This window comes from Felis catus, chromosome X, assembly GCF_018350175.1.
Source record: "Felis catus isolate Fca126 chromosome X, F.catus_Fca126_mat1.0, whole genome shotgun sequence".
Taxonomy (NCBI): domain Eukaryota; kingdom Metazoa; phylum Chordata; class Mammalia; order Carnivora; family Felidae; genus Felis; species Felis catus.
The window spans coordinates 5,796,078-5,819,637 of NC_058386.1; the positions used below are offsets into that span (position 1 = coordinate 5,796,078).

General features: G+C 43.0%; 1 protein-coding gene across 2 annotated transcripts in view; it reads right to left on the reverse strand.

Moving 5' to 3' along the window:
- Positions 1-23,560, reverse strand: part of ANOS1 (anosmin 1) — a 187,052-nt gene that overhangs the window by 68,867 nt on the left and 94,625 nt on the right. For both annotated transcript variants that reach the window (XM_023249109.2, XM_023249108.2), the window contains exon 3: positions 7,788-7,850. In XM_023249109.2, the coding sequence (XP_023104877.2) occupies positions 7,788-7,850 (63 nt within the window). The remainder of the gene's footprint in view (positions 1-7,787; positions 7,851-23,560) is intronic.

The window sequence follows — 23,560 nt, forward strand, 5'->3', positions numbered from 1 at the left end:
GTTAAATGTTTTACATGCATCTTTCATTTTTTACTCAAATTTGATGCTCCTGCAGTTTCCATGCTATATTCCCTTAACGCTTCCCACCTGCCTTGTCCCTCTTTCCAGGTGAGCTAGGTCTTTAAATCACTCAGAACGATTGCCAGTCTCCACTTCTTGTAAAATTTCAAAACTCATCAATTCTCCTCCAAGCGGACCGCATATAATTCTGTATTCCCCAGCGTCCTACAAAAATTCAGTGAAAACTGGGTGCCTGCGTGGCTTAGTTGGTTGAATGTCCATCCGACAGCTCCTGATTTCGGCTCTGGCCGTGATCACGTGGTTTGTGAATTTGAGCCCCGTGTTGGGCGCACAGAGCCTGCCTCACATTCTCTCTCTCCCTCTCTCTGCCCCTTACCCAGCTGCACTCTGTCTCAATATAAATAATGTTAAAAAAAAGATTCAATGAAAACTGAGCGCCTGAGTGGCTCAGGGCTGGGTGCTGAGTGTGGAATCTGCTTAGGATTCTCCCCCCATCCCCCACCCCCCTTCTGCTGTTCCTGCAATGTGCATGTGTACTCTCTCTCCTTCTCTCTCTCAAATAAATATATATATATCTCCAATGAAAATTTCTTTCATTTCAATTTTTTTTAATGGGGGTGAAACAGCCTACATTCCACGGAGAATATGTCCCATCAAGCCAATAAACTACTGAAAAACCCTAAAAAGTCACTCAATATTATTGATTTTCTCATTCTGCAGGACTATAAAATGTTACATAATGAGGATAGCTTCTGTTTTGAGAGGACCGGTAGGGACTCCTGGGTGGCTCAGTCAGGTGAACATCCAACTTCTGCTCAGGTCATGATCTCACGGTTCATGGGTTTGAGGCCCATGTCGGGCTCTGTGCTGACAGCTCAGAACCTGCTTGGGATCTTCTCTCTCCCTCTCTGTCTGCCCCTCCCCTGCTGGTTGCTCTCTCTCAAAAATAAATGACCATTAAAAATAAAAGAGGTCCGGGGCACCTGGGTGGCTCAGTTGCTTGAGTGTCTGACTTTGGCTCAGGTCGTGATTTCACGGTTTGTGAGTTCCAGCCCTGTATCGGGCTCTGTGCTGACAGCTCAGAGCCTGGAGTCTGCTTTGGATTCTGTGTCTCCCTCTCTCTCTGCCGCTCCCCTGCTCATGCTCTCTGTCTCTCAAAAATGAATAAATGTTAATAATTTTTTTGAAGAATTAAAAAAAAAGAGAGGACTGGTAGAGGCAGCCTCACAAGAACTGTAAAACACCATAAGCATGCCTGGCCATGTTTCGGTCCCAGGACACCTGTGATTCCTAAGGTGAAAGGAAAATTGGGACAGAGTCTGCACTTTCCCCACTGCCCAGAGATCACAGTCCAGAAATATAAGTATCACCTTGAAAGGTAAATGTTTATCATTCGTAAAAATAAGAGGTAAACGTTTATCATTCCTAAAAATAAAATTTTACTATTTATAGAAAAATTAGCACTTTGTGAACATGTGCTATTCACTGGTTACCCCCGCCTCCACTGCCTCTCTCACCTACCACTCCCGGCCACATAGCAGATTTCACTAAGGACAGTGAAGCTTTCAGAAGAAAACTTCCACAAATCCCACACTGACACCCACCAATGTAGCTGAGCTCATTCTCGTATCCTGAGAACACACACACCTTGGCATATGATAACATGTTCTTGCCCACCATTCATCAGCATCCTTCAGTAGCCCTAACTCTCGCACAGATGTTCCAGAACAGGAGAAGGCACTGCTTCCATTCCCGAATGCATGCATTTACCCAGCACCCAAGATTTTAAGACGCACAGCTGGGTTTTGGAGCACTGGAAGGGTAACATGTTTGAGTGCAAGAGACCCTCTGTAGGAGCGTGATGAATCTTCACAGCTTTAGTTTCTGACATGTGTTTTCAGTAGTATTGGAACATTCCATGGCCCAGTGCACCCAAAGTAGTAAGGGGCCTTCTTCTTCCCCGTTGCTTGACGTACCCTTACTTCACTAGGATTTTGCATCATCAAAACTCCCTTCTGGTTTAAGCGTGTTCAAGCGACAGATGGTGGGGCCAACAACTTTCCATGAGAAACAGGCTCTACTTTATTTCCTGGTGGGAGAAGGACAACTTTATCTTCTACTCTGTTCGCTGGAATACAGCAGAGTGAGGAGCAGGTGCCGGGGGCAGAGCACAATGGACCAGAGATGGACCACCACCTGGATTCCAGATCTTGTTCGTCTACCGACTAAACATGGAATCAATCTTGGGCAAATAAAACCATTTTCCTCCTTGTGCATCAGTTCTGTTGACCATCAAGTTCACCTGGTAAAATTCAGACACAACTTCCAAGAATGGTTATGAAAATCAAATATAATAAGCTTGGAAAACATTCTGAAAGGCAAAAAAACACAAAGAAATGAACCAACAATCCTATCTCTGGTTGAGAGCAAACCTCCTTCCTATTCATATTTTCACACTGACGAGAACTGGATCTATCAGAATCCGGGTTGGTCCGAGAACAGCTTTACTACAAACCCTGGATCCCTCTCTCACTGGTATATCACTGATGCAGATTAGGTCTCAATTCTCTGTGACCCTAATGCACACTTCAAACTGCCAGTGTTGAGGTCCCAGTGAGTTCATACCAGGATGTGAAATCACAAACGTCAGAATTAAAGATGAGAAGCGTGTCCTCCAGCAAGGAGGTCACTGAAACTACCATGTGTCACGCTTCACCAAAGCTCAGACAACATCAATTGTAATGGACATAATTATTTTATGCCATTATGAAAGAAAAAGAATCCTTAATAATTTAGACTCCTACAATTGTAAGAAAGAAACATTTAAATGTGTGGGGCGCCTGGGTGGCGCAGTCGGTTAAGCGTCCGACTTCAGCCAGGTCACGATCTCGCGGTCCGTGAGTTCGAGCCCCGCGTCAGGCTCTGGGCTGATGGCTCAGAGCCTGGAGCCTGTTTCCGATTCTGTGTCTCCCTCTCTCTCTGCCCCTCCCCCGTTCATGCTCTGTCTCTCTCTGTCCCAAAAATAAATAAACGTTGAAAAAAAAAATTAAAAAAAAAATGTGAAGAAATGTGCATTTCATGATCAGGAAGAAAAATGGTTTAAAAATTATTTTTTAAAGTTTGAAAAATAATAAGATAGAGGTAATAATTAATAAACTAAAACAATGTAGCAGGACCTTTCTATGTTATCTGTCATGACCCAACATGCTCCAAAAAATGACACAGGGAAAATTATCCCAAGTGATCCATAGAAGCAATCCTAAAAGATGCTTGCTCTAACACATTTAACCTCTTCATTTAAAGAAAAGCATTTTTGGGGCGCCTGGGTGGCGCAGTCGGTTAAGCGTCCAACTTCAGCCAGGTCACGATCTCGCGGTCTGTGAGTTCGAGCCCCGCATCAGGCTCTGGGCTGATGGCTCAGAGCCTGGAGCCTGTTTCCGATTCTGTGTCTCCCTCTCTCTCTGCCCCTCCCCCGTTCATGCTCTCTCTCTCTCTCTCTCTGTCCTAAAAAATAAATAAACGTTGAAAAAAAAATTTAAAAAAAAATAAAAAAAAAATAAAGAAAAGCATTTTTAACTCTGACAGAAGCCCGAAAAGTAGCAAAAAGTAGAATTGTATAGAAAATCAAATCAGAAGTTCAAGAGATCAGTACGTGAAGAAGCCACAAACCAATTCTAGGTGTATTAACATGCCTCCAAAAGTCTCTTCCGTGTAGGAAAATTTATTTTAGGACTAAAATACCAAGAACAATCATGCTTTGTTTAGAAACGGGTGCTGGTGACACAGATTAGGAAGTAACAACATTCTGAATAGTTGGGCAGGTTTTGTGATATAGTTAGGACCGTGGCTCTTTTTTCTTGAGGCAGGAGTTTGAAATCTTTTTCTGTCAAGGGCCACACAGGAAATAGTCCCAGCTTCATGGCCCACTCAGCTCTCCTGCCGTAACACGGCTGCCCCAGACAGTCTATACACAACCCGGTGTGGCCACGCTCCTATAATACTTTCCTTATAAAAACGGGAGGCAGCCCAGTTTTGCTCCGGGGACCATGGTTTGCAAACCTGTGCTTTAGAAGACAAATAAAGCTGAGATTGTCTTACAAATAAACACATTGGGTCAAACATATCTAACAGTTTAGCTGTTCCACCTGTAGAAGAATCTAGAGTCCTTCTGGGTCTCAACGTTTAGGAAAGTTTAGGGTCATGAAAATAGGGAGCCTGTATGCACTCTTAGTAAGTCGCTGATAACCGACAGGAAGGCAGCATTGTGTCAGGTCTGCCTCAGTGAGTGAGTGAGTAGTGAGTGAGTAGTGAGGTCTGCCTCAGTGAGCGAGTGAGTAGCCTCCAAAATGCCACAACAGGGGTCAGTCCATCAGGATTCAGTCTACCTCAACATAACAGTCAGCCATACTGCAAAAGAGAAAGGAAACATATACAGAGCTGTACAAGTGACCAACAGAACTGAAATCGAACAGCGAGGCTCGAGTTATTTGACTGTGGGATGAGGCGCACCCACAGAGGGCTCACATTAACTGGTCCCTATCTTTCCCGCCCCTTGAGTTTCAATTAACCTCTCCTGCCAGACTAGGAATCACCATTTGTACAGGAGTCCCATTTTAACAAACTGCATTTGGTTCAGAAGGCCTCATGATTGCTTCAGAGGGAATGGTTATTACAGAAGCGTGTTGTCACATTAGGAGTTTCCAGGGACAGAGGTTTCAGATGACCTTCAGTTCTATCTTCCTTCTTGGATATCGGAAGTAACAGTGTCAACCCAGAGTCACAGATAGTAGGGGGTAATGTGTTTATGAAGCAAATAGCGTGCTACATCTTGTTCCCCAAGATCCTACAACAGCATATTGTAACTCCTGTGGATGTATGGTTTATGCGAAGCACAAAATACAAAATATAAGTAGGTGTGTGTGTTAGGGAACATACAAGACACTGCCTCAGCTCATCACCTTTGTTTTACTCCTGATGACTCTGCTCTGCTCTACGCTTCAAGGGGCCTGAACCATTTTAGTGTATTTGCTTCTTGGAGTAGATACACCTTAGAGTGAGCCCCACAGAGTCACAACCTCTCCTGATGGCTGCATGTGTGAATGTGTGTGTGTGTGTGTGTGTGTGTGTGTGTTTGGGGGTGAGGGGCTGCTGACTCGCTTCTAACCAGTAGAATACAGAAAGGTGGAATGGATGTCACTCCTGAGAATATGCTGTGTTATATGAGACTTGGTTTCAGCAGACTGGAGATCAGGCTTCTGCTGGAGAACAGCCACGTTGTGACCTGCCTGGGGTGGGGGCACATGTGAGGGACCTGTAGGCCACTTGCAAGTGCTAAGAGTGGACCCCGGCCAACAGCCATTGAGAAAACGGGACCTCAGTCCTCTAACCATAAGGAAATGGATTCTGCCAACAAGTGCAGTAAGCCTGTTAGCAGAGTGTTAGCAGAAGCGGTCGAGCCCCCACACAAGAATGGAACGTGGTGAACACCGTGGTTACAGCCTTTGTGGGGCCCGGAGGCAAAGAATGCATTTGAGTCGTGTCCAAACTCCTGACCCACAGAAACTGTGAGATAATATATGGGTGTTGTTTTAAGCCACTAAGCTTGGGGGTAATTTGTTAGGTACCAGTAGATAACTAATAAGAGATACATTAAATTGAATGCCAGGTCAGCATATGTTTTCCGGAGAAGTCTGGCCTGAATCCCTGAGGAAGCCAAAATGTTTTGGGAAAACGGATGGGTAATATGTCAGCTCCCTTGATGGAGGACAGAAACCATGATTTACGCTACTCTGGAGCATCCCCACCATCCAGAAAAGGGCTGGCGACAAAGACATATGAAGCTTCTTCTTCCATCCGATGTAACACTACATCATTAGCTTCGCTGTGAGTGTCCTTACAGAGCAATTGGCTAAAAAAACTTTGCGTATCTGCCAATTGGATGTATTATTCAGGCATTTTCATGTTTGCGATTACAAAATGCTTCCAAAGACTTAGTTGACAGCAATCCTCGGGTCTGAAGTGCTTCTGGCAACACAGACGTCAGTCCGTAAGAGTTTGCAAACCGCCAATATTCCAAGCAGTCACAAAATGTGGAGTACGACTTTTGGAGCAAAACCAAAGCGAGATTAGGAAGACCTCATATTGATCATGTTCGTAATTGAGAAACTTCCATTCCGCTTTTCCCAAAGAATGCCGAACGCTCTGCTGGGAGAACCCAATTACACCACCACCCTTCATAGTTGTCCGAGGCATGCCCAGCCCCAGCTGCACCTGGACACAGGGAAAAGTGTCAGACTTGGTCTTTCTACCCAGAGTTGGGGAGCCATCCGACTTGATGAGCCCCAGCCTCCCAGTGCTTCCGCACATGACTCTCATGGACTTGCTATGTGCCTTCTCTTATCTCCACGATTACCAGGAAGGCCAAGGATATCAGGGGACTGCGGAGACACTTTATCCCCCATAAAATTGATGGAGCTCTTATTAGCCCAACTCCACATTCATATTCTCAGAATAGAATCTGCGCGCCATCGAAGGGGACACACAGGCAACGGGGCCATACGAACACCTCACGCGGGGGAAGGCTGGACCGCTAGGTCTCTCTGGAGGAGCTCAGAAGAGCTCCCTATCAGCCTTCAGTTCCTTTCAGAGAAGCCCGGTAACATCATGTCACTCTGATGCTATGGGGCATGTCTTCTGGTTGGCTCCCCACAGCTCCCTACAGAGCTTCTTGGATTGCCACAGGAGACTCCCCAACCACTGCTCTGCACAGGCCTTGTGGACTTCCCCCATTCTCCTTTCTTCAAGAGGCCACCATGCACTCAGCCCGACTCCCCCTACTCCTGGCTGTGTCTGAGCACATCCTAGGCTGGGTCAGACCCCAGACCCCTGGTTTGCTCTGGAGGAGACAGCCCAGTAGAGCAGCTGTCCCCTCTGGAGCATGACTGATGAGTTTAGACAGGAACTTTCCAGGACAATAACACCCTTCATGACCTACCTGAGAGCACAGGGCAAGTAAGATACCTCTCATACAGTCAAAAGTAGGTGAGCCTTCTACCCAGGATAGGGGGTGAACAATGATGTGGAAATGTTGAGCACCACACTACATATAAAATGGGTGTCTTCTCCCACCAGCAGGTAAACTTCAACATCATGCTGACAGTTACTTGCAGAATAGCCCATGAGGGCAGCCTTAGTTTATACCTTTAAGAAGGTTCTAGTCTCCTGGGGCGCCTGGGGGGCTCAGTCAGTTAAGCGTCTGACTTCAGCTCAGGTCATGATCTTACAGTTCATGGGTTAGAGCCCCACATTGGGCTCCGTGTTGACAATTCAAAGCCTGGAGCCTGCTTCGGATGTTGTGTCTCCCTCTCTCTCTGCCCCTCTCCTGCTTCCATTCTGTCTCTGTCTCTCTCAAAAATAAACATTTGAAAAAAAAATTCTTTTAAAAAGGTTCCAGTCTCGAAGCATATGTAGTAAAAGCTATTCTTGTGTGTCTGATTAACCAATAATGGAAGCAGGGGGATGCTAGGTTTTAAGAAATCTCAATAATGTTTTTCTTTTTTACGTGAACATACACACACACACACACACACACACACACGGAAACACACACACAGACACACGCACACAGAAACACACACACACATCGCCGAAGTAAACTGATCTCCCCGACCTGCAGAAGAACGCGGGTGCCCTTCCATACCAGTGATCCCCGCGGAGATTTACACCGCATGCTACGGTTCCCCTGATGGACACGGGCGCGGTCTTACCTCGCAGAGGCTGTGGCACTGCTCCTTCTGTAGGTCCCAGGTGTCCTTGCACGGCTCCAGACACTGGGAGAGAGCAACAAGAAGAGTCAATAAACAAACGGACAGGAACAAGGCCAAAGGAAGAAACCCCGTGCGCCTCACTTTTCCATGTCTGCTCGTTTGCTTTGTTTAGCAAAGCCAGCTCCTCAGTGGATCACATCAACGTTGTATGAGCAGAGCCATCCCTACAGAACAGGAACCAACACAACCGGAGAAAAGTTGCCCCGTCTGCAGGTGCCATGTAGGGAAGGTAGTGGTGCCCACCACCAGGCAGAACACTATTTAGATGACAAGTATTTGTATTCAGTAAGAAAGGTTCTCTAGGGGCTCCTGCCTGGCTTGGGTCACTGGGGCGCACAGCTCTTGATCTCGGGGCTGTGAGTCTGAGTCCCACGTTGGATGGAGACATCCCTTAAAAACGAAGTCTTTAAAAAAAAGGACAGAAGAAATGTTTTCTACAGGTTGTTGTCACAGATGAATTTTGTTTTTTCATAAACTACCATGGACTTGTTTTCAACCGGCAACATGGGCCTGTTTTCTATATTTCTTTTTTTAATTTTTTTTTAATGTTTACGTATTTTTTAGACAGAGAGAGACAGAGCATGAACAGGGAAGGGGCAGAGAGAGAGGGAGACACAGAATCCGAAACAGGCTCCAGGCTGTGAGCTGTCAGCACAGAGCCCGACGCGGGGCTCGAACTCACGGACTGGGAGAGCATGACCTGAGCCGCAGTCGGACGCTTAACCGACCGAGCCACCCAGGCGCCCCTTTTTTCTCTATTTCTATATATTCTCCCGCAGGTGACTGGGTGAAGTTTCAGTGTGTTAAATATACGTAATAGGTACTTGTTAACTAATGCCTTCAGCTCAGTGGGTCTACCAGTATGAACACGTATCCAATTACTCTGCCAAAATGCATTGAATACACTGTAACATAAAGACTTATGAAATAAATATAAAGAATATATAAATTCAACCTAAAAATATTAAAAAACTATTCAGAATACAGAATAAAGCCTGAATATATGTATAAAGTCTGTCACCATATATATATTTAAACACATCAGAGGTGATGGCTAGGCTCCATTGTTCAATAACAGCCATCATAATAAATATTAATAATAATGCACAGCACGTATAATAGTATATATTATATATGAAATGTATACATATTTATATAAGTAACAATAAAGATTATGGGATAAAGTATATATACATGTATAATATAGTTTACTACTATATATAACACTAGTATAATATATAAGTTATAGTACTATATATATTACATGTATACTACATACTTTATATATACTATACTATGGATCTATGTATCTATACGCACGCGCACACACACACACACACATTGATGTATACTGCAGCACTATATATACACTACATATACCACATAAAATACAGTACTATAAATAATATATAATACTATATACACTCTATATAACATATAGTAATACATAAGAGATAACACCCAGTCCTTATGGTTGAAATTAAAATGTTACATTAATACAGTGGAGATTTGATTCTCAACTTTATGTTTTAAAGCAAGTTTTAATCAGTAAAAATTAACAGCCTAGGTGGCTTAGTTAGTTGAGTGTCTGACTCTTGATTTCGGCTCAGGTCACGATCTCAGGGGCTAGAGATTAAGCCCCGCAGTGGGCTCTGTGCTGGGCATTGCACCTGCTTCGGATTCTCTGTCTCTCCCTGTCCCTCTGCCCTTCCACTGGTTCACACGTTCACACGTGTTCTCTCTCAAAAAAATTAACAGTTATGTAGCTAAATGTCAGTCATCTAAATACCCAGGCACCCATAAGGTCCTTATTATTTTATCTATGATCGTTATTTCATTATTGACAAAGTTTTCAATTGAGGTCAAAATTCTCAGTTAAATTCCAGATATGCATACTCTAGAACTCAGGATACATACTGAAAGTGTTTTTTCACTGTCCTTGGTAGTCACCTCCCCCTCTGTTTTTAAAATAAAGATCTAGTCTGGCGGCACCTGGGTGGTTCAGTCCGATAAGCGTCCGCCTCTTGATTTAGGCGCAGGTCATGATCTCAGGGTTCATGATCTCAGGGTTCATGATCTCAGGGTTCAGGTTCCCACACAGAGCTCTGTGCTGACCACACACAGCCTCCACAGATCCTCTGTCCCCGTCTCTCCCTGCCCCTCACCCACTTGCTCTCTGTCACTCTCTATCAAAAATAAACACTTACAAATAAATAAATAAATAAATAAATAAATAAATAAATAAATAAATAAAGTTAGACCGTAAGACTCTATGGTGACACTTAATTTTCAGGTATCCATTGTCTTTTTCTTTTCATCAAAAAATATATATATACATATGAAAACAAAGTGCTGTCCATGTGTCAACTATCAATCTGTCATGACAAAAGTGCTCAAACTGTCATCACTGGCTGATGACATGAACTTCATCTTGTAGTTTATCAGAAATGCAAATGCACAGCCTCTGCCCCTAGGCTTAGAGTCAGAATCTCTGGGATGGGGACCCAGAAATCCCTTGTAACAAATTCTTCCGGGAAATTCTGAAGTTTACTAAACTTTAAAAAGAACTGCCTTATTGTGGTACACCTTTCTCAAGAGATACCTGTATCAAATCAGCACATTGTGGGGCGCCTGGGTGGCTCAGTTGGTTGAGCGTCCGACTTCAGCCCAGGTCATGATCTCGCAGTTTGTGAGTTCGAGCCCCACATTGGGCTCTGTGCTGACAGCTCAGAGCCTGGGGCCTACTTCAAATTCTATGTCTCCCCCTCTCTCTACCCCTCCCCTGCTCACGCTCTGTGTCTCTCTGTCACTCAATAATAAATGAACGTTTAAAAAAGTTAAAAAGAAATCAGCACATTGTTCAACTTAAACTTCTACAACACTGTGAATCAAATCTCAATAAAGCTAGGGGAGCAAAAAGAACAGCTACAGAATTCGATGGAAAAAAAGAGTTCACAATGTCTCTTGTTTTATTTTTTAAGAAAAACCTATTTCTTGTAAGAATATTTTATATTTTATATTCTTTAGTGTTGCATAGGAACAATTCATTTTTCAGTTATCTCAATCTTAATTTTTTTTTACTTTATTTTTTTTAACATTTATTTATTATTAAGAGAAAGAGAGACACAGAGTGTGAGCAGGGGAGGGGTAGAGAGAGGGGGAGACACAGAATTTGAAGCAGGCTCCAGGGTCTGAGCTGTCAGCACAGAGCCCAACGTGGGACTCGAACTCACAAACTGCGAGATCATGACCTGGGCCGAAGTCAGTCGCTTAAGCAACTGAGCCACCCAGGCGCCCCTAATTTTTTATTTACTTTAGAGAGACAGACCCTGCAAGCATGGGGGGTGGGGCAGAGAGAGAGGGAAACAGAGACAATCCCAAGCAGGCTCCACACACAGAGTCTGACATGAGGCTCCATCCCACGGCCCTGGGATCGTGACCTGAACCAAAATCAAGAGTCGGACACTGAACGGACTGCGCCCCACAAACGCCCATATTTTATTTTTTAAAACTTGAGCTCTTTCATGATACTTCTCTAAGGCCTGCACGAATTTGTCCCCAGTTCACTGGTGTTCACCCCTCCCAAGCATATTAAAGCAAATCACAGGTTTTGCCAATATAACAGTTCTAAAAGAACACCGGTTTCTAACAGCAATGAAATTGTTTAAAAACTTGTCTACCCAACATATTTTACGAGTTCCTTAAAGAGTCAGTCTTGTTTCCTGAAGGTAAGTCCACTTCCTTATCCTCAGAGCTCTCTGTATGTTTTTAGGCATTGATTCCTAGCCACAAAGTTTAGTAGTCATTTACTAAGTATATCTAGACCCAATTCCTTCTCAAGACCATTTGGGGATAATAAATGGCTCTCTTGAGGATACCTTGAGATTTTGTTCAGTTGAAGACATGCCCCGTCATGTTTGAGGACCACTCCATGAGGTCTAGGGATTTTTCAGAAAGACAAGTTCAGCTATACTTACATATGAAGTCTTTGTCACTTCATTGAGGAAACATAGAACATCCGTTCCACGTAAAACTGCTTGATGCAATGTGGCTAACAATGTCTCAAAATTATGTCATTCTAGCTTTGGATCATTACCAAACATGTAAATTGTGAAAACACGATACTACATACGTGCTTAGCTGCACTGTCACAACTACAGACATCAGTGCATTAAAAAGTTTCAATCCTTGGGGCGCCTGGGTGGCTCAGGCGGTTGAGTGTCCGACTTCGGCTCAGGTCATGATCTCACAGTTCATGGGTTCAAGCCCCGCGTTGGGCTCCGTGCTGACAGCTGGGAGCCTGGGGTCTGTTTCAGATTCTGTGTCTCCCTCCCTCTCTCTGCCCCCTTCCCCCACTCATACTCTGTCTCTCTCATTCTCAAAAATAAACAAACATTAAAAAAAGTGTTTTTAAGTTTCAATCCTTTGAGACCTCCGCAATTCCACATAATCCAATTCCTGACAGACTGTGGAACAAATACCTTATACGAAAGAAATATCATTTCCAAACACAGGCCTACTTGTGAAATGCTAATGGAAGCAATACATAACGCACTTGTCTTCTTGTTAATCCGAAATCTATCTGCCAAGTGCAGCATCAGTATGTGCAATTCATTTAAAGTTCTATTTTAATTGCAGGCTTTGCCTTATTTCCAATAACCAGTAGTCATCAGTGTCTAAAGATACATCACGAAATGTTATTAATGCCAACCAACATTTTCTTTTAATAATCCTCTGTGAAAACTATCTGACAAGAAAAGCCTGGATATAGAAATCAGAGTAAATCTTTGCAGGATAGATCTGCCAAAGCTCTATTTCTTTAGAGTGCTCTTAGCCAGGTAGAATGATTGCAATAAAAGCCAGAGAGGGGAAGAACAAAAGCCCAACCATTTCTCGCACACTTCAAACAAGAAAAAGCATCCTGTTTCTCCAGATTAAAAAAAAAAAAAAAAAAAAAGTTTGTCAAAGAAGGCAGACTGAAATCTCATTTCCATGAGAAAAAGGTTACTACAAGCAGACGATTGCTTTGGAATTTACTACATATCACAACTCTAAGTACCCTGATCAAATGACAAAAAACAACAACAACAACAAGTTACTATTTTAGCAAGTGTTTTAAGCTTTCACACTTTAGGATGATCAACTCCATGAAATTATGCCTTCCCACGTTACTGCTTCACGCAAAGAAAGAAAAACTTCAAAATTCAGAGAAAATTTTTTAAAAATCAGCTGACAGAGCTAATCACATAGATCATCACCTGGAATTTAGGCATCAATTATTTTTCACTTCATCGAGAAAGACACAGTTATAATATCACTTCCTTAGGTGATAATTCTGTATTACATTTATATTTTGACATACAGTAATACAAAACCTGTACATACGATCTTCTACTAAAATGTAAGCACTGAGCACTGAAACCTTGGGACATTTACTACAAGATTCTCCATGCATAGTACCAGCTCAATAAACATCTGTGAAGCAAACTTATTGATGAGTTAAAATGTTTTTATAAGCAGTTCCTGGAGCTGGGACACTCAAAGATGCTCAGGGACCAAGCAGATAATGAGTGAGAGTGACGGAGGAATAAGTTACGATTAATGGGAGTACCAAAAAGAATCGTAAAGTGGAGAGCTCGCCCAATGACTAGGACACAGTGCTGTTCACTGCCTTCTAGCTCTCCGCCAGAGCTGCCCAGCATGCGAAACTTCAGAGATGCCAGGATACTTACTCTATGTAAACCTTTATGACTTCTAAATGTATTGCTCAGCGCTGTGTAGGTAATTTTAATTGCTATTTACTTACAGCATAAAATATTAGATACATTATTTTAATTGCTCTAAGTAAGTGGTTTTGAAATGGGAGTAATTTTGTCCTTCCAGGGAACGTTTAGCGATATACGTAGATAGTTTTGTTTGTAACAAGTGAGGACAAGTAACAATTGCTTCCAGCAAGCAGAGGCCAGGGATGCTGCTTAAACATAATACAACACACAGGACAGTACCCACCTCACCACCCCCCAAAAAGTGATAAAAAAAAAATTAGCTCCAAATTCAATAGTGCTGAGGTTGAGAAATTTCTTAAAAAAAAAAAAAAAAGGCAACGGAAATGCAGTGGATTAGTCGTAATAACAGAGTTGATCCTGAGAAACAAGTGGCCCAGGATAGAGGAGGAAAGGTTAACTCAGAACTGTCACCTCTAATTATGCCACAATTCTACATGTTTTGGTCACATCCATCCTTCTAAGACATGGTTTTGATAATGTGAGTTCTCTGACAAAATTAGACAGTAATTATCCAATTAAGCCCCAAATACATAGTTTTACATACAGAACATCTGGTAAACCAGCAAATCCTGCGTAACCAACTTCTTCAGCCTCCTATGCCTTGCTTTGCCATGAAGCTGGTCTCTTTTCTGTTCCCCAAAAGCAAGACCCCTCAACTTCCACTGAGTTACTATATTTCTTCCTTAAAGAGAGTCTGTTCTGACCTTGTCCACTCTGACCAACAGCTCTTTCAAACCACCCGCTTTTGACCACTGCTACATACACAGCACACATGGATTCCCCATCTGCAACTCAAGCATTCCCCAAGACCTCTCACATTTTATTTTCCAGTTTTTCATGGAGGCTATGAGTTGTACTAAAGTCACACTATCTCCAATTGACTATAAACTCTTCAGGAGGGCTGTGTCTGCTGGCCGTGTACAAGCCTCGTTCGCAAGGCATGTGGGACCGAGCGCACCAACACCAGAACAGATTCTCAGGAACATCCCGTGCACCACGGAAATGCAGCCAGTGCAGAACGGGGGCCCAGAAAGCCTGGGTGTGAGCCCCATCTCTGCCATGTGTCTAACCTACAGCTGTGGGAAAATCACATATTCGGTCTCCACGCGCTAACTCCACCAGGAGAGTACAGTTGTTCCTACTGTCTGAAATTTTACTGAACGTCAAAGAGCGCCAGAACCCTTTACGGATTTATAAAGCACTTCTGAAATTATTTGTTTAGTGGCACCTCATCACAACAGATCTGTGGAGGTACATACAATGAGGTACTATTATTCGTAGATTTTACAGAGAGGAAACTGCCGTTTAGAGAGGTTGAGTAAAGAAAGGAAGTGACTGTGGTGGAAACTTCCGGAACTGGAAGCCGGACCCCTGCTCTGGCACACTCAAAGGAATGTTACTTCCATTACAGAACACTGTGCTGTTCACGCCACCTGCTACAAATGCTTCACAGGATGATGTATGTGAAAGGGATTTGGAAACTGAAAAGTACTTCACAAATCTGTAAGATTATGGAATTACTATGATCTCGGAAAGGATTCAGCTCCAAAATGCCCTAGGTGTTACAAATTCCAAGGTACTTATGAAATCATAACCAATAAGACTCAGTATTTCATACCACAGACGAAGGGACCCAACTCCCACGAGCCAAAGTAGTAACAGAGAGGGAAATTATTGCTACTGCTTTGGTGAACCTCCATCTGGACAGGTTAGCACAAATTTCCATACCTTACATTTAACCAAACACTTCCATAAAAAGAAATTATATTAACTTATATACATTACCAGCAAAGGGAGTTATATTACCTAACTAGCAATTACAATAAATTCTGAAGCACAAAAGGTTGGTATAAAATTCAAATTTTCACACATGTCCAATAATCAAGGAACAGAGCCCATAATTACATTACATTAAATAAATAGAACCCATGGTTAAAACAAAGCAGCCAGCATTCTGTACAATCCAACCCGGTCAAATTAACATCTGCTAAATCAACAAACAAGGATTAGTGTTTCCTATATGCAATGTATTCATCTAGTCTGCAAGATGAAGGAAAATGTGTCAGCCATTCTGCCCTAAAGCAGTATATAATTTGCATGGAAGAAAAGCATGTAAATAAGTCTAAAGCAATGAAGCATAAAATAACCAAGAGAAGAATGTGTCAGAAGACCCTAAAGAAGTGATACGTATTTCCATATGGGAAAATTGGAGAGAATTTCATAGAATTGAGGACTCATGAATTAACTTAGAAGGAAGAGCAGGACTTGAGCGATTTTAGCAGATCTGGGGCATGGATGATAGATGTGGGGGGATACGGTGCAGGAGAGCTAACAGAGGAGAAGGCGTGGCAAAACACAAGGCTAGCAGCATGGCCCTTGGAATTCAGTGAGAAGCCACTTACTCTCCTAGAACAGACAGGTGCGTGCCTCACTTTGTGTTTAAGACAACTTGAGTATTGGTGCAATACAGCGACTTATAAAATATATATATTTGGTCCTTCAGATGACCAAAATATATTTGCCAGATATATTTAATCTTCATCCACAGTTCCTGCAAATGCTTCAAAGCCATAAAGGTGAATGGGTGTCTTGTTATTAATGAAGGTGACTTTAGGAACCCCCACCCCCACCACCACACCAAAGGGCAGGGGCTGATTGACAGGAGGACCAATCACTTGATCAGAAGGTTGGAAGTTTCAGTCCCACCTTCTGACTTCTGGGGAGGGGAGAGGGGCTGGAGACTGAATCAGCTAACACTTAGTTGATCATGGCTATGCAATGGAGCCTTCATAAAAACAAAATAGGACTGGGGCACCTGGCTGGCTCAGTTGGAAGAATACACGAATCTGGATGTTAGGGTCCTAAGTCCAAGCCATGTTTGGTGTCGAGATTACTTAAAATGAATATATAAGTAAATAAACTTAAAACACACACACACACACACACACACACACACACACACACACACACACACACACACAAGAGGTCTGTTTTTTTTTTTTAATCCTTTCCAGATACCTTTCACGTTTGGGCAAGCAGAACATTTCCATGTGCCACAGAGCTCGGCCCCAAGCTCCATAAAAACAGAAGCTGCTTTGTTGGGGACCCTGTCCTATGTATCTCTTCACCTGCCTGTTGATTCATATCCTGTATCTTTTTGTTTGCTTGTTTTATTTATTTACTTTGAGAGAGAGCGCATGTGCATGGGAGGGGCAGAATGAGTGAGAGAGAGAGAGAGAGAGAGATCCTAAATTGGCTTCATGCTGTCAGCACAGAGCCTAAATCAGGGCTCTATCTCCCAAACCACGAGATCATGACCTGAGCTGAGATCAAGGGTCTGACACTTAACCGGATGAGCCACCCAGGTGCCCCCCCGTATCATATATTTAATAAACTGGTTAATGTAAGTGCTTCCCTGAGTTCTGTGAGCTGCTCTAGGAAATCAGTCAGCCCCTAAGAGGGAGTCATGAGCATCTCCAATCTATCGCCAGTCTGGATTTGGCAGTGGCCAATGAAGCTGGAGGCAAGCTGGGCAGTCTCATAGGATCTGTGGGATCTGATGCCTCTCTGTCATGTCCGAATTGAGTTGAATTAATTCTCAGACATGCTGCTGGTGTCTGGGAATTGCTTGGTGCTGGGGCGGGGGGGGGGGGGGCAACCCCTCACATTGGAATTGGGTCCAGGAGCCCTGAAAGAGCTGAAATAGGAGTTGGATTACAGAAGTGAGGTCTTGCACCAAATGAAAGCAGAGCAGTTTTTGCAACGTCTTCCAAAGCTTCTGTCCACCATTTATAGCATTGATATGGCATCTGGATGGCACAGAACACTGGATACAAGGAAAAGGAGTGTGAACCCATGAAAGGCGATGTAGGGCTGCTCCAGACACAGTTACAGGTTTGCCTTGAGATAGGCATGAGGGAGACATGAGGACAGGAAAACCCCCCAACACTTCTAACCTCCATCTGAAAGGAAGCCATGGTGTCCATCAGATGGAGGGTGTGGGAGAAACAAACGTAGGGCAGGTGTTTAACAACTGAGGGGTTCACGTGAGGAGTTCAAGGTGTCCAGTGGATGTACACAAAGGAATGCCCAACAAGCTACTGGAATTGTGGACACGGAGTTTTGGAGAAAGGTTGAAGAAACGATGGGCATTTATAAGTTTCTCTGCTTTTCCTCTTACACCATTCATTCATTCGTTCATTCCTTTCATAAATATTTCCAGAATTCATCTACCACAGTGTCACACTAGGTGATAGGTCTGCTAAATCTATGAACTACACACACAGGGAAAAACTTCCTCCAAGTTCTCTAAGTCTACGAAAGGGAAAGGGAAAGGGAAAGGGAAAGGGAAAGGGGGAGGGAGGGAGGGAGGGAGGGAGGAAGGAAGGAAGGAAGGGAAGGAAGGAAGGAGGGGAAGGAAGGAAGAAAAGAAGGAAGGTGTGTTTGTATATAAGCAAACGTCCAGGCTACACGTGAAAATGGAAATACAGAAAATATGAAGATTAGAGTGTCAAGACTTTGGGGAGTTGGGATATTCAAGAGCTACAATGGCAACACTGAATACTTCAGCAAAAATGTTTTTCTCTCCCCTTTTTCTGTTTGTGAACAGGAGACTGGAACTCAGGGAGATCTAAATGTTGGAACATGTTGGTGAAGAGAAGGGATGGCTGAAGATGGAGGAGAAACAGGAAATAATCAATTGACCAAGGTCCCAGAGAATGTTTCAGGGGCTACAACATGGAAACAGAGAATTCTAGAGAGGCAAGGAATCTCTGCTGGCCATCTATCCCAACCCTACATCCTCCAGATTCAGAAACTAAAATATCTTTGTAGAGACCATGGCTGGTCAGCAGGATTTCGGTCCACGGCTCTATGATCGGACACGGGTCCTTCAATTCCAACGTTCGGCTTAGAGAATGTAAGAATTTGGATGTAGGGGTACAAGACGGTGTTCAAGGGGTACAAGAATAGCCGTTCCCGTGAGAGTTTTCTAATACGGTGAGAAAGTGATCAGATGAAGGTGTCCTCCATAAGTGCAATTCCACTGGTTGAGCCTCAGAGGTCTCAGAGGCAAGAGCACAGAAGTGGATCATTCCTGCCAGGTCTGCGGACAAGAGACAGACCACGGATCCTCAGAGTCCGATTAATCTGGAGGAGAACTCCTCATCTACTACACGCTACGTGTTTTCTCCCCATTAGGGTTTTATTTTAACCTCTCTGAACCATACGTTTGCGACACAGAAAAGAGTACAAACACTTTTGCCAAAGAAGATCATGTTGAAATAAATTTTCTAAAGACAGTCTTTTAAAATACCTACACAAAATAGGTGCTTGGTGAATCTGGTTCTGTTCCATATGTAAAGGACCAATGAAAAGAATTTTAGTTCTTTCCTGTTTCCCTGATACCTACCTTTTTTCTTTTAATCGAAGAAGAAAATACAATTTCTTTTCATTCCTGTCTCTCAAGCATATTCCAATAATTGTTTTAAAAGTGCCATTTCTTTCTTTCTTTTTTTTTTTTTTTTGCCAAAATTCCAACAGCTATGTTTGGGTGGGGTGGTATTATTCTTGTGTGTGGCCAGAAGGTGGGATCAAAAGGAAAAATCTGAGACTGGGGCACTGTGCATTTTGTAGCACATATGGTATGCTTTCACACACACACACACACACACACACACACAATTTCCGTTGGATAATAGGGAAGCAAGTAATAGTTTATATTTAATTTTTGTCTGCATTGTTGCCTGGAGAGAAGGAGTAAGTTTTGCGTTCCACATACAAATACACACAAAAATCCAACTTTTCATTTCAGACAGGTATAGATTCATAGCATATAATAATGCTATCAAGAGAAGTTTCCAAAGACCATTTCTGTTTTCTAAATTAATGGCAGCAGTTTCTCTGGGAAACTGTAGATCTGGTTTTTAGATGAAGTGGGTTTTTTTTTTCAATATGTTTCCTAAAATATGTGCACCCGACTGCCTTTAGAAGTATTCATGGACTCCCTCCAGCTCTAAATTGGTATAGAAATTGTTACAATCCTGTGTGTCGAAAAGCGCACTGGGTCTTGCCCAAATAATGACATCTTTTGGCAGACATCCTATGGAAGTACAGTTGAACCATCATCAGAGCCTAAACCACAGAGGATTAGCATGCCAACCCAGCACAACAACGTTACGCCTTAGACATCTCATGTCGCAAATCAACTTTCTTTGAAACGATCAAAGGATAATTCCTCTCCCACCATGTCTAGCTACAAATCTGGGCTCCCTTTTATCACAACTATCTCTCACAATAAAGGGAACTCTGACATCAGAAGCTTTTTAGATTTCAGTGAAGGTGTTGAGAAACAAACAGAAAACAAACAATGGAAGTGGGAAAATGACATTAATCAAGGTAGAACCATTGTCTGCTCGTAGCTCTTTCTCACCTAAACTATGTCATTATGCATATCATTAACTCTCTGGAGGCAGACAGGTCACCGAATCCTGTGTCACTGAAGACCACACATGCTTTCTTAGCATCCAGATATTCTGCCCGTTCTTCTGCTATGGAATTTTTACCGCAGCACTGGAGTTTCAAATACTATTCGCATGGCTATTTCTCACATCAAAAAGATACTTATTACAAAGAGAAAGTCACAACTTTACAGTGGAAAACACAGGCAGAGACTGCCTTCATGAAGTGACAAAGGTAACGTCTCCAGGAATGGGAGAGGCACAGCATCACCACGGGAAATATCAATCAAATCCACCATGAGGCTCCTTCTATGAAGCAACAAACCTCTAGTCTTAAAAAAAAAACAAAACAAACAAACAAAACAAAACAAAACACTAACATCATGAAAGACCAAGAAAGAGGAATGCTTCCAAACTAAAGGGGACTAAAGATCTGCAAAACATAATGGGGGGCCAGATCCTGAATCAGACAAAACAATGCTATGAAGGACATTACTGGCACCACAGGAACATCTAAATGCAGACTATACATGGAATAGCATTACATCCAGGTTAATTTCCCTGAATTTGATAATTCCATAGTAAGACATGCGTACTGAAGCACTGAGGAGTAAAAGAGTCATGAGGTCTGCAACGCGTTCTTAAATGGTTGAAAAAAAAGTAACAATTATGAGGGCATACATACATATAATTTTTTTATGTATACATAGAGACTAAGTGATGAGGCAAATATACCACACACACACAAAGTTAACCACTGGCAAAGCTAGATTGGCGTCAGCAACTAAAACCAGGGCCCAAGGGTATCTGGGTGGCTCGGTAGGTTAAGCGTCTAACTCTTGATTTCGGCTTAGGTCATGCTCTCACAGTTTGTGGGTTCAAGCCCTGCATCGGGCTCTGCACTGACAGCACGAATCCTGCTTGGAATTCTCACTCTCTCTCTCTCTCTTTCTCTCTCTCTCTCTCTGCCCCTGCCCTGGTCACACTCTCTCTCTCAAATATAAATAAACATTAAAAAGAAAAAAAAGAGACAGGGATGGAATCTAGCACACCATCTGTTTTGGTAAAGAAAATCTACTGGAACACAGCCACGCCCATTCACGCACATGCTATCTGTGGCTGCTTCTGTGCTATAACAGTTGACTAGCTGCGACAGAGACCGTATGTCCAAAAGGCCAAAAAAATTTACTCGTCTGTCATAGAAAGTTTGCTGTACCCTGATTTAGATAAAAGGTATGTGGAAATCCTTTGTACTATTCTCATAATTTTTCTCTGTTTTTAATAATCAAGCTAAACACTGGAAGTACATAAAGTATCTAAAAATGACTTGAAATCTCAACAGCACAAATTTTCTTCATCTGGCATCATTAAAAAGCTATTATGGACATACATCTACTGCCAAAAGAGGGTTGAACATCATAAAGTGGGCATCGATGGGCTTATTTAAATAAGGAAGAGTGGAGATTTGCAGACAGACGCTTCAGGTCTGGAAGCCAAAACAACCACTCATCTTTCTCCAATATTGACCCCCAGGCAATCAAAATAACTCAAAACCCTGTCCCAGCCATTAGTCGGGTCTTAGAGGCCGAATTAAGGAGAGCCATATCGAGCACCCAGAATCTCAAGGTTTCACGCAGTCACATTTTGCATAGCCTGGAATCACCAGTCACAGCATCCAGCAGGCTTAAACAGCCAGACCCCATCTCCCGAGTGAAAGCCAGAATTTAATCTGCACAGCATGCTTTTGACACCACAGAGCCCCCAGGTTAAAGAACTTCTCCTTGACATGCTTCAAGTTGAATGGAGATTAGGGTTTACATCACTTCATGCTACATTTAAAAGCTTATGCAAGTCTAGCGTTGATCCTTATCTCCGTATGTATTTTTTCTACACATTTTCTCAACAACACACAATTCCTCAGAAATCATGTAATTGGTAGTGTTGGAGAACCGTGTCAATCGTATTCCCAAGCTGGGTGGCCTCGAGTCCTTTCTCCCTGTGCTACTGACCTTATAAAACATTGCACACATCACAGGAGAAATTAGATGGTTACTTGTCCCCATGTTAAATCTCACAGAGACAATTTTCAATACCTATGTGTGCTGTGAGTTAATAAGATTGTTCCTATCAGCATTATATATGAATGGCATAGGTAGATACACACTGTCAGCTTATTATTATTTCTGAGAAATTAAATCTGTGTCTGAGAGGTGAGTGGGTTGTAGGAGGTTCTAAAAGACAACCTGAAAGCAAGTCCTTATTTGGACAAATCAGCAAGACTGTCAACACTAATCCGTTCCAGAGAGAAGCAGTCTGTAACATTGACAGCTTAATATCTTATCTGTGTGGCTTGGTTGTCTGACCTGTCAAGCTCAAGGAAGGCATGGCGTGCTCTTGAAAGGACCAGGGAACCGAAACTCACAAGGACTTCCATGCTTCCTGTCTGCCTTGCCAGATCAAATCACCCCAGCTTTGTCCACATGAAAGCGTCTCGAAGACATTAGTGCATCCCTCAACAAACCCATTCAACTTGGCCTTATGTGGTAGGTCTGCTCAAAATTAACAAGTGAGTCACAATATTCATAACGTTCCAGAAGCTGGAAGGAAAACACTGCCATAGAGGGTATATATTAGTTATGGGCGGGAAGCCCTATTTATATAGAACATATTTGACCTTTAGTCCAAACTCAGAACTCACACAATCTCATTTAGATATGTGATTTTGTTCTTCCTTTGCTCCCAAAAGACTGATATTGAGTTTCTGGTGTCCAATAGAATGCCATTATAATCAGATAACAATTGAAGCTACTTGTGAACCCTTTCACAACTAGCAGCAAGTGCGAACTCAGTAAGTGTGGATCACAGCTAAGGTTTTGTTTAAGGCTCCTACTCTTTCAGGGGAGCTTGGGTGGCTCAGTCGGTGAAGCGTCCGACTTCGGCTCAGGTCATGATCTCGCAGTCCGTGAGTTTGAGCCCCACGTCGGGCTCTGTGCTGACAAGTCAGAGCCTGGAGCTTGTTTCGGATTCTGTGTCTCAGTCTCTCTCTCTGCTCCTCCCCCGCTGACACACTGTCTGTCCATCTGTCGGTCTCTCTCTCTCTCTCTCTCTCTCTCTCAGAAATAAACATTAAAAAAAAAAATTTTTTTTAAAAAGGCTCCTAGTCTTTCAGGAGATTTTGCAGAGCCTAGAATCCTTTCTGTATACTGTGGACAATGCAGACATGGGTTCCCAATGGTACTTTCCTTCATAACTCCCTTGACCTGAAACACATAATCAAGAACCCAACCACAGGGGTGCCTGGGTGGCTCAGTCGGTTAAGTGTCCAGCTCTTGATTCTGGCTCACGTCATAATCTCACAGTTTGTGAGATCAAGCCCTGAGTCGGGCTCAGTGCTGGCAGCATGGAGCCTGCTTTGGAGTCTCTCTCTCTTCCTCTCTCGCAGCCATTCCCCCTGCTCTCTTTCAAAATG